At 34.5% G+C, this 12,006-nt stretch overlaps 1 protein-coding gene across 2 annotated transcripts in view; it reads left to right on the forward strand.

The window, feature by feature from the left end:
- LOC149789959 (uncharacterized) overlaps positions 1-11,159 on the forward strand; it is a 16,524-nt gene extending 5,365 nt beyond the window's left edge. Inside the window, exons 2-7 of one of the 2 annotated variants that reach the window (XM_089972035.1) lie at positions 2,834-2,901; positions 3,585-4,022; positions 5,360-5,541; positions 6,571-7,888; positions 8,693-8,767; positions 9,934-11,159. In XM_089972035.1, the coding sequence (XP_089828161.1) occupies positions 2,853-2,901; positions 3,585-4,022; positions 5,360-5,541; positions 6,571-7,888; positions 8,693-8,767; positions 9,934-9,968 (2,097 nt within the window). In that variant the 5' untranslated portion in view covers positions 2,834-2,852 and the 3' untranslated portion in view covers positions 9,969-11,159. Of the gene's footprint in view, positions 1-1,903; positions 2,095-2,833; positions 2,902-3,584; positions 4,023-5,359; positions 5,542-6,570; positions 7,889-8,692; positions 8,768-9,933 lie in introns of those variants that run through there. The other variant, XM_089972036.1, reaches the window with a different exon arrangement.
- Positions 11,160-12,006: the final 847 nt, after the last annotated feature.

Genomic DNA, 12,006 nt, shown 5'->3' on the forward strand with positions numbered 1-12,006 from the left:
AGGAAAACAATATCATTAGTCCAAATAACTCTCCGCGAAGCATAGCGTTTGCTCTGCTCCACGTTGTTTGAATGTGAATTATCGTGATCGTTACAGAAGGTACATGTAGTCCTCTGTAATATCGTATACTTTCTTAAATATCTTTTGTCAAGTTTTATGACTGCTTGATTTCAATTGCTTTAAATATACCATCATTTCTAAATATATAATTTCTACGTTTGTATGTAAATTTGCGCTCTCCTTAGATGCATATGAAAATGTTTTGACAGCGCGCGCGCGTGTGTGTGTGTGTGTGTAATGTTACGACTATATGGTCATAAACTAGGTAAAAGAAAGAAGAAAAACCAACACGTTTTGTAAACTTTAAATAATGTAATTATCAAAGATAATAAAGGAAAATTTAGGAGGAACTTACAGTATTATGAATTGGATCTAAAATATACAAACAATATACGCGAGAAAGGGGCACAAGCTTGGGGAAGAATACCAGCAGAAAGTGGGTCTAGATAAGAATCCTACACACTTTTCTGAAATGTATACGGTATATTATCTGCATGGCCAGTTGTATCCTTGACAAACAGTATTGGTGTCATAGCTGTTCTCGTGCAGTCATCACCACAGGGAAAGAGTAACGCGAGGAAACCGTCTAGCGAGGCATGTATCACTGGAAAATGACTAATTCTTGGGTGAGAGCTATGCCGTTACGGCATAAATTTAGGAGAGAGAGAGAGAGAGATACGTCATGTCAGAAATGTGAGATAGAGTGAATGGTAAATAAATTGTAAAAAGACCACAAACTTAATCAGATGTGAAAATAAGCTACACGGTAATAATATTAATATTAATTTATTATTATTACTAGTGGTAGTATTTTCAAACATATTTAATAACATCTACAATGGTATAAATGGAAAGTTCACACACACACACACAAAGATATATATATATATATATATATATATATATATATATATATATATATATTAATACTTTACTTTACTTATAAGAAGAACATGATTATTATGATGAACATTATTAATAAATAACATTTGCAATGGTATTTATGAATACATACATATATACATACATACATACATACATACATACATACATACATGTTAATACTTAACATTACTTATAACATGATTAGTATGATGAACTTTATTAATAACATTTACAATGGTATTTATGAATACATACATACATACATACATACATACATACATACATACATACGTCTGTTATAATTTTACACCATGACTTATAACATATGGATATTGTTATATTTTCATCAGAAACAATATTTTCCTCTTCCCACTGCATTGACAAGTTTTACAACAATTTACAAAACAATTACATTTGCCGCAAAAGCATATATTACAACTTCCCGCGGAACATTCTTTTAGGCCAGCGGCAAGTTTATCCATTTCGGGGATCGACAATGCCTCAAGAATTTTTCTTCTTAAACAGACTTGCCGATTTTTGTCAACTTTTATCATGTTTTCGTCTGTTGTCGTCTTCATCATGCTTGTCATGTAAAGTAGGAGACAAGCATAACATTTTCTCCCATCTCTGGCACATCTCTCAATCTCTTGCCAATATCTCAGAATGCTCTATATGTATGTATGTCAACTTTCCATTTATACCATTGTAAATGTTATTAAATATGATTGAAAGTAATACCAATAGTAATAATAATAGTAAATTAATATTAATATTATTATTGTGAAGCATATTTTCACATCTGAACACAGTTTGTGGTCTTTTTACAATTTATTTATCATTCACATTTCTGACATGACGTATCTCTCTCTCTCTCCTAAATTTATGCCGTAACGGCACAGGTCTCACCCAAGCATTAGTCAATTTCCAGTGATACATGCCTCGCTAGACGGTTTCCTCGCGTTACTCTTGCCATGTGGTGATGCTGCTTTACACGCATGCGTGGGTAATTCAAATCTGAGGTCAACAGCCGATGAATACACAGGTGTTCTGTTCTGACAGGGATTTATGCTAAAAAAAAGTGAGTCTTCTAAAGGATTTAACGCAGTGGATCATTCGAAGAGGGATTATACTTACCGTCTGGATATAAAGGTTAGTCTAAATAAATGTATTAATTAATAGCGCGTGGTCAGATCATCCTCAGATACACCTGCGGACGCTTCAGCACAAGTAGTGCATAATACCGTTGGTCTCCGCCGCCAGTCAAACGAAAAAAATAAAAGGTGGAGAACAACTTGTTGGTCTACTTCAAAGCCAACGCTGTCTAAAACTGATTCGGTTTCCTTTCCATCGATGGAGTAACGTGCACTGTTGAACAACGCCATACTACCATTGCTAACGAACCACATGTGCGCTTTGGCAGGGTGATCAGAAATGTGTTTTGCCTATGAATCAGATGTTTATTCTGAATGAATAACTTTAAGGTGAACTGGGTCACACTCCGGAGCTGTTCCGGTGGTCAAAGGTTTAGATATCCCTCTCATTATATGGAAAATATTGGGTACTTATGAAAATGACACATTAACATTAATTTCCTTCGCATGTCCCGGTCTCTAAATTCAAACATTTTCCATGCACGAAAACACATGACGCCAGGATATACCCAGAGCGTCAATATTTCAAGTCAGATACTTCCATATAGTGATATCTTAGTAACAAGGTAAGTACTATTTCTTAAAACGTTAGTATTAAGTATCTGTGTTTTGTATTTTCGTTGCGTCCTGATATTGCTTTCACGCCAAATATAACATTTATTGATGTGTAAATTCAATCCTGACTTGAAAGTCCAAGTCAGAGAAATTTTGTTACAGGTTAATAACTATCGTTTCAGTCGTTGAAGACACTATAAGATGGACAAGCGGAAGGCAGTAATATGGTCAAATACCCGTTCAATTACTGGCAAGTAGTTTAATTAATACACATTATAAGTCATGGTACTTGTATAGTTCTGAGTTATCAATGTTTCAAAAGGGAAAAAAGAGAGATAAGATTCCATCCACACAAACCTACCCATTTTTTTTTGTTAAATGTCATTTTTGCATGTCACATTTATTTGATATATGAACGAATTTTCCTGATCACTAAATTAAATTTACATTTAGAGCCAATACAGATATAATGTTCTTTAACTGATATTTGCATATGACAAACACAAACGTTAAGAATGTCTAATAAAAAATCCATTTCTCAATTAAGTCAGGTATACCAATCTATCTGTATACATACCTTCCTGCCAGAGTACCTGCTTACATATGCCCATTTATTCCTACAATTATACAAGCATGCATACATATGTATGTACATACATACATACATACATACATACATACATACATACATACACAAGCATCCAAACATACATACATAAACACACACGCATACATACATACATACATACATGCATGCATACATACATACATACATACTGTCCTGCAATTTAGACATGTTGATTAAGGTTTTCAGCAACTTCTATCCTAATGTATATTTTGTCCTACATTGTGGATCAAAACATCAATTCCTTCCTAAACTGCTCTGTTTCACATATATGCGCTAAACATGTAATATATCTTTTTTTATTATAGGGTCCCAAATCGAAGATGACCCAAAACAACCGCGCAATCTCCATTGCAAGGAAATTTCAACTAATTATGTCATAATGGTGTGGGATAAGCCTGAAAGTTTGGATCAGGAAATTCAGCGCTACGAATTGCACTACAAAATAAAAGATGAAAATCAATGGCATAGTGAAACCACACCAAATAATTCGAATTCCTTACTTGTAGAGGGTTTGAGAAGCAGTACATGGTATGAATTTAAAGTGCGAGCTATATTTCACAACGACGAAGAAGGGCCCTTCAGTAGCATCCACAAGCACACAGCGACGCGACAATCTCTGTCAGAAAAAATCATCCCCGATGCCACGAAGATTGAAGATGGTCAGCTGGCGATCTACAAGCTTCCACTGAACACAGACAATAAATCAGTCAATCGAAAATCAAAAACAAGGAAATGTATTTTCGGTACGTTTCCTACCTGCTCAATTTAAGTACTAAATACACATGATTATTTTCTCTAGCAGGCAAATGGATGTATAATAATTATACGCATTCATTATGCTTATCAATGAAAACCGCATCTCAGGACCACTGTTTTCATTAACTGTGAAACACGGCAAAGAATAAACGTCGAGATTTTTGGAAAATTCGAACAGAGTCATAATATCCATGTACACTTCCGATAAATGATGAATATTAATTTTATCAGGCAGTGATAAATATTATTAGAAAGGAGTGACTTACGTTTTTGATTGATATTGAACTATTCAATTACTTCTAATCCATTAAAGCGTCCAATATGTAGCATACACTCTATGGAACTCTTACAGACAATACTTACGTTATGTAGAGATTGGCGGTAAAAATGGTTCTGAGCAAACCCTCATTAGGAAATAGGATATAGACGGAAAGATGGACATGTATTTCACTTTACAGCACCACAATCTGGTTAGGTAGTTCCGAAGCAATAGGTGTAAAGCATTTTACCTAGGACATAACACAGATGCTGACCAAGGCTGGACATGTGGTAGGATTCGAACCCTCGCAGTTTTGGTCAAGAGTCCGCGACGCTAATTACTAAGCCACCACAGCTCCTAAAATGTTAAACCTAATTCATGTGTAATTTAATCAATATTTAAATGATTGAAAGACATGCCTGTTAAAACAAGACGCATGTGCATTTAGGTTCATTTAAAATGAAATGTTATTATTGTTATTGGAATTCAATATTCATTCATTAAAGTAAAATTAATTTACTTACTATCATGTCAAAAATCCAAATCTCAAATGATAGCCATTATCATTTTAATCATATAAACTATTTGTGCCGAATACGCGTGAAGTGATTCCTTTCACCACTGATTTTTCGGTTAGCACGTGATTTGTCAGGATCTACTTCAACGTATCACATCTTTTGCAACAACATAGCTGTAGCTAGTAATGTTAATAAGACACTAAAGACAGGTAATATTTAAAACTACTATGTTTGTTTAAAACGACTATGTTTATGACTCTCAGTTTAGTAACACAAACTGTTCTGATCAATTTCGTCCAAGATAAACGTGGTTAGTGGTATAACATATACAATTCTAACGAGTGTAGATATATAAATCTGTGATTTTTGAGTGCGTGTGTTTCTTGGTGTGGAAATACTATTTGAAAACGTTCATTATCTAGCGTTCCCCCAGTTTATATCGACCCTATGTTCTCAGTTATAATATGCACTTTCCTCTTTATCTACTGCCTAAACATGTAAGAAAAATGGTTTCCTTATCATTTTGTTTCATTGTATTATACTGCAGGGAAAAGAGGTATTCACGAGGTAAGTGAGAAGACTATATTGGTTGTGGGTGCTACTGGGTCTGGAAAAAGTACCCTGATTGATGCGATGGTGAACAACCTGTTGGGTGTGAACTGGGAAGATAAATGTAGATTTACCATTATTGACAGAATGGACGAGGAAGACGTGAAGAAGAGTGACCAGGTAAAGCATCACAACCAATTTTTTTTTCATTGGAAGTTTCTTTTTCTAAAGAAAACATCAGCTAGATTATATCTAAATGACAAACACCTATGTTTTAAATATTATCAGCCATCTTATCTGAAGTGTTATTGTTATACCTGATGTGATTCTGCAGTTTGGCAAATATGTTTTCAAATATTACGATATTCATGCAATTTTGAAATCTCCCATACAAATAATTAGACTTACAGCTTTCTAGTAAAAACAAGAAAGAAAAAGATTTCTTCCATGGTTGTTGAATAACAGTAATTAAATTCGCTCATTTCAAAATGAGTAGAACGAAGATTTAAAAATCAAAGCTCCTTGAAGAAAACATAACACGAAACCATGGCGAATGAAGTTGTAAAATGGCACGATTAATTAAGAGCGATCTACATCAACATTATATTAAGACCTTAAATTCACCAGTTTCAATTTTAAAAAAAGTATTGGTCTGATTAATGTTTCCAATATCAATACAAAATATATAAAACGTGTATCATCATTGACAGAGCTGCAGTGGTACATTATATTCTTAATCCTTTCAATTTTCAGAATTGCATACCCAACAAAACTCGCTTTTAAACAGCAATCTCAACAGAGGCAGATATTTCGGTGCATTATTCGACGGCAGTTCTGTGTCAATGTTCTTTATGCAGTTATAATCTACCTATAATCGAGTGTCGTTGGCAGCTTTTACTTCTCGTTATTTCCAAATGCTTGTCCATATTGCGTTCATTCGGCATCTTTAAATTTGGACCAAATTTGATGTCGTGAAATACAAATCATTTATGTGCGAAATCTTACTTATTATTTATATCACAAATTGCACTTGTTTAGTATATTTTAATAGATCATCATTGCAATGCAATGGACCCTTTGTTTAAAGTATGATTTGATCTATTTGGACAGCCTATGCATACTGTGTGTTTATAGATAATCTAATATATTTCTTGGCACACGATTATGTGTGGTTTCGTGCCTATTACATTGCAATAATCATGCTTTCAGCGTCAATCGCAGACTGGCTGGATTACTTGCTACACAATCCACATACCAGAAACAAGAAAAAGGAATCACATATTCAACATCATAGATACTCCTGGTTTTGATGATGCTAGAGAACTCCAAAGAGACCAAGTAATCGTGGATCAGATACGAGATTTCTTCACGACGACTCCTCCGCATGGCAATCAAACTTTGGATGCAGTATGTTTTGTAGCACAAGCGAATTTGGAAAGATTTACACCTCATCAAAGCCACATCTTCGACTCAGTCCTTTCTATCTTTGGCAAAGATATATCAAAGAACATATTTCTATTCATAACTTTTGCGGATGGCACTGATCCACCCGTAAAAAAGGCTTTAGAATGTGCAAACATACCTTTCAAGAAAGCATTTCAATTTAACAACTCTGAGCTATTTGTAAGTACAGAACAGCCACAAAATTCACCATTTGGCCCAATGTTCTGGAACATGGGGAAAGAAAATTTCAGGTTATTCTTTGACGAACTTGAAAAAACAAAAACAAAATGTCCTCAGCTCACTGCAAACGTTTTAACCTCAAGAGGAAAGCTCGAAGCGACACTTCAAGGACTGCTGCCACAAATGAGGGAAGGTTTGCACGTGGTCAGTACAATCAAGCAGGAGAAAAGAATCATTGATCAGCACATGGCTGATATCGAGGCAAGCAAAGAATTTGAGTATCAAGTTGAGGACATTCGTGAGAGGAAAGTTGCCTTAGCTGAGGGCGAATATGTAACCAAATGTTTAACTTGTAATACTATATGTCAATACAAAAAATCCAAGAGTCTAACTGACGATGGGGAAGGAGATTGTTCGGTTGTAGATAGTACTGGCTATTGCACCAGGTGTTCAAAAGGATGTATTTGGTCACAACATGTTGAAAATCAGTACCGTTTTGAATTCTACCCAGAAAAGGTTACAAAAGCATTTCGAGATTTGAAGACAAAATATGGTATCGCTCGAGAAAAAGAAAGACAGTATTCCATTTACGTGAGAAATGTGAAGGAGCAGATTAATCAGGAATGTGGAAGAGTTTTTTCATTGATCAAGCAAGCAAGAAATTGTATCAATGAATTAAATCAAAAAGAACTACAGAAGAATCCTCTGAGCCAAGTAGAGTACATAGATTTACTAATCGAAGCGGAGAAAAAAGAAGCCAACTACGGATGGCAAAAGCGAATTGAGATGTTGGACGCATTTAAGAAACAAGAGGGTATCAAGAAGGAGATACCTAATCAAGACTTCATACCCTGGACGGATGAGGAATTTGATGTATTGCTACAAGATACTGATCATGACAAAGGTAAGCGAAGGATCATCAAGTATCCAACGAATGACTTTCTTATTTGGCTTTAGTTCAAAGCAAGACAGAGGATTTCTTTACCATGGACTCATTTGAGTAATGTAACTGGCAACCACTTTACAAAGAGTCGTCATTTAATAAGTCGTGTATATCAAAACATGAAAACTAAACGTCATCACAGCGCAACAACATGACAATCTATTTATCTCATTTTATGTAAGTATGAGTTATGGGCAATAAAATAAAACAACGAAACATGTGCAAAATATAATGGCAGTGTATTTTAATTGCTTAAAACATTACTTTGATTTAGCTGTTACGTGAAGTAGTTAAATCGTAACAATCTCCACAGTGACTAGTGAATAATACTGAACAACCAATGTGTTTGAAGAGTTAAATATTTATATTTACACTATAGAATAGCAATCATGGCATTGGTGAAGCCTGTCCATAATGAGTGGTTGATTTAAATTATTGTATAAACACATGAAAGCTTTTTCGTTTCTTTTGAAATTAAATAAAGGAAAATGAGGTTGAGAAGAGTGCGTATTTCTTAATTTTGCGGAGGCTATGCTTACAATAATTCATTATATCTAAATTCCTTTAGGATGAGCGTCTCCAAAACATATAAGAAATTCGGACTTAAGCGGAGTGTTGATGGCGTCATTTATACATTACTGGTTACAATTAGCACATTAGCATGGTATGTCTATAATGTATGGATATTTGTCAAAACTCTTAAAACACATAAAGAATATTGTTTTCTTTTGAAATTGATAAAAGAACAGTATTTATCAATTCTAGGTCATCCAGAGGTCATACCCCGACCTGATGTGAAAGATGCTGATCTGCTACCAGATACTGAAGATTATGAAAAAGGTAAGCAAAAGAATAATCAATGCAAAACAAAGTACTTTATGGTTTTAAACTTAGGCAAAGAATATAGATCAACAGTGACTTTGCATGCACATTATAGCAATGGACAAAGATTTTCATGTAATAAATCTTGTATACTTAAACGAAAAAAATGGACAGTTGACTGACATTTTATTTTAGCTAATTTATGTTTTAAAAAATCAAAGCTGCTGTGCAAACAATTTAATTATTTTCAATTCGAGGAAATTCTTTGAAAGTTAAATGTTACATTCGATCCCAATAGTCTGTACTTCAGTATTTAACTGATATTGCTTATCGTCCAGATTATGGTGTCTTTACCTAAAACCTTATATTTTCACCGTGTCATTCTTTTTATCCCACACGATCAATAATATCAGGTCTACCCACCGCTCAGTAGCCATGTCGACCAATAGCGGAACTGCGTAATGCGCGGACGCGTAATGATGACCTCCGAAAAGAGGGTGATGCACAAAACTACATTCACCATTTGAAAACGAATGTTTAAAAGATTTTCTCCCCCTTTTCTTTCAAATGTGATTTATGTTCGTTTTTTTTAAGACATCAACTGTTCATAAACAAATAAGGAAATAATCAAGCATGCAGTTTTGCGGTTGGATGACTTTTTACAAGATATGTTATGTAACTTTGTTTGAAAATATGTTCATCGGTAGACGGGAAAGATCGTTATAATTTAATATCACTCTGGTAAAATACAACCATCACTGAGAAACTCTACAATCCTAACTACCAGGACAGACATTGGTGGGGGCCAAACAACCATACAGCTTTAAGGCTTGTATTGAGTCTTCCCTCCAGCCAATCAAAGGTGGCATTTTCTTGATAAAACAGATAAATTCTTTTCTGATTGGACGAGACGAATCTTCAAGGTGAAACTCGCGATCAACGTGTATTTGACCAGCCAGTAGTATGTATTCAAAGTTAGTTTCTCAAGGAGACGCTGACACAGGCAGGGAATGGTATAAGACAACGGATACTGCATTATTCGTCTAACATTCTAACATAAAGCTAACGCGGCTGATTATTAAGAGCATTAGTAATAGTATGAGCAGTGCGTAATATCCAGTAATGTTTTTGAACAACTTGTGAACAAATGAAATACGGTTCGGCATTATCATTTATATTTTCAGGTTCAGACTGTGATATCGTGATTGTTTGCAACTAGTTGGAGCTGACTATGGATTCAGCGAAGTTCGATGCTGGCAATTGTACGATGGCCTTCAACATAACAAATAATGAGCAATTACCAAACTGTTGTGGGCCAAGATGTGACCCGTTTTGTGATGTATATACACTACAACTTAGGTCAAAGTAGAAAATGAATCCTCCAGCAATGAGCATGATTTTCATAATTATTATTTTGTGTATAATTGGCCAACAAAAATAATAATTGCTGATGTAAAATAGCTATTTTCAAGTACGTTTTCACACCCGGGTGTCTGTTTAAACGTAATAGTATTATTAATACTAACGGTAGTAGCAGTTGTCGTTGTTCTTGTGGCATTATGGTAGTAGTAGACAGCATAAAGTTATATGCACTTTTTATCACATTAAAGATTACCGTAACTGAAATCGGCAGGGGGTTACATTAGTAATGGTTCACTTATAATTGTCATACACAAAAATAATGGAAATATAATTTAAAAACACAATCATGCATGAGAGCAGCGTGCGCCACTTTTAAACATCAGAGGTCACAGTACCTTTATTCACAAATAAAACAATAATAGTACGATACTAACTTTAAGTAAATAAAATGTTATAATTTCAGTATAACGATCGCAGCACCATATGTAGATGAAGATCATCTGTATCGTTAGCTTGTTTGAGCATTTTATTGTCAATGCTGAAAATGTAATGGAAGTCATCCGATATCAGAAACAGATTTGAATCTTTGTGGAATTATTGAAATGTGACTTTACGTGGACTTTAGAGAATAATGTGTGCTCACTATGCTTCGTGGAGTATTGATCTGTGGTAATTTTAGGGTTACCATAAACGACGAATTTAGAGACCAATTCATCAACGATCCTTTCTTGGAACTAAAATGAGCCCTTCCCCAATACGCGAACTCAAGTACCGACAGAAGTGTTATAATCTGCAAGCACCACAAACGTATAAAGCAGATTTTGTACGGCCACAGTGAGTGAGGAGAAAAAAAGCCATGATTTTTTTATGTGACGTATGAGTAATTAATAACAAGATGGACACTGTCCAGTTTAATGGTACATTGTAGTTACCAGTAAGATGTTTCAATTATGCACTTTGTGTGTGAAAGTGTACGTATTTTTGTGTATGTAACTACAGACATGTACGCATACGCAACATATTTGTCACAATAAATAGTTCCTTGACATTTAAAGGTTCGAGTTATTTTTTTTAAAATGCCGTAGTTATTCTATTAGATCCACATTTTCATATTTTATGATTTATGTTGGACCATAATAATAAATGCTCAAATACATATTTTATTTACGATTTTGTGCTCGCCTTGGAAACCGATTCCGTAGATCTCGTAAAAGCATGGCTATCTTCTCTGAATAGCTGCACATACCTTGTCAGGGTTGTTTCCCTTATATAAAGCAAACTCCATATTTCGTAATACTTCTTCCTGGTTGCATGAATTCACTGGATTAAATACACGAGCTCACACAATTCAGGGTGTCTGTATTACAATTTTTCACGAGTTGAATTCACCATCAGACATGCATTAAAGCTGTACAAGTAATGCGCTTTCGATCATTTAAACAAAATGAACATGTTACGAAACAAAATATAATCACCTAGAGTTTGTTTGTTCAAGAAGAAAATTGCAGATGATTTGTCTTTTGTAAGAAAAACAAGACTAGTTAATGTCATTTAAAGACAAAAAAGTGTAAAATTGCATAACATTAAAGCCGGCTTTCCTACATATACTACTGAATTTCAAATGAATTTGATTCTTAAGAAATGGCGAGAATTTTTCGTCATATGCATGTCAGACCATGGTAGATGATACAATGACGGCGTGATGTAAAAACATTCGATCTTTGACAAGCACTGACTCATCAGAATATGTTAAAATATTCATGCATATAATAGTTGTAGTTTTTAGTTCTCACAAAACAATATGTTGAGCGATAGATATAAAGAATCACAAGCACGTAAATGGCATTATTTAGTTCCGAAAAATGTTTGAAACATTGTGTAACTTCAAGATCTTA

This window comes from Sinohyriopsis cumingii, chromosome 10 (genome assembly GCF_028554795.1).
Source record: "Sinohyriopsis cumingii isolate HCF-2022 chromosome 10, ASM2855479v2, whole genome shotgun sequence".
Lineage (NCBI taxonomy): Eukaryota > Metazoa > Mollusca > Bivalvia > Unionida > Unionidae > Sinohyriopsis > Sinohyriopsis cumingii.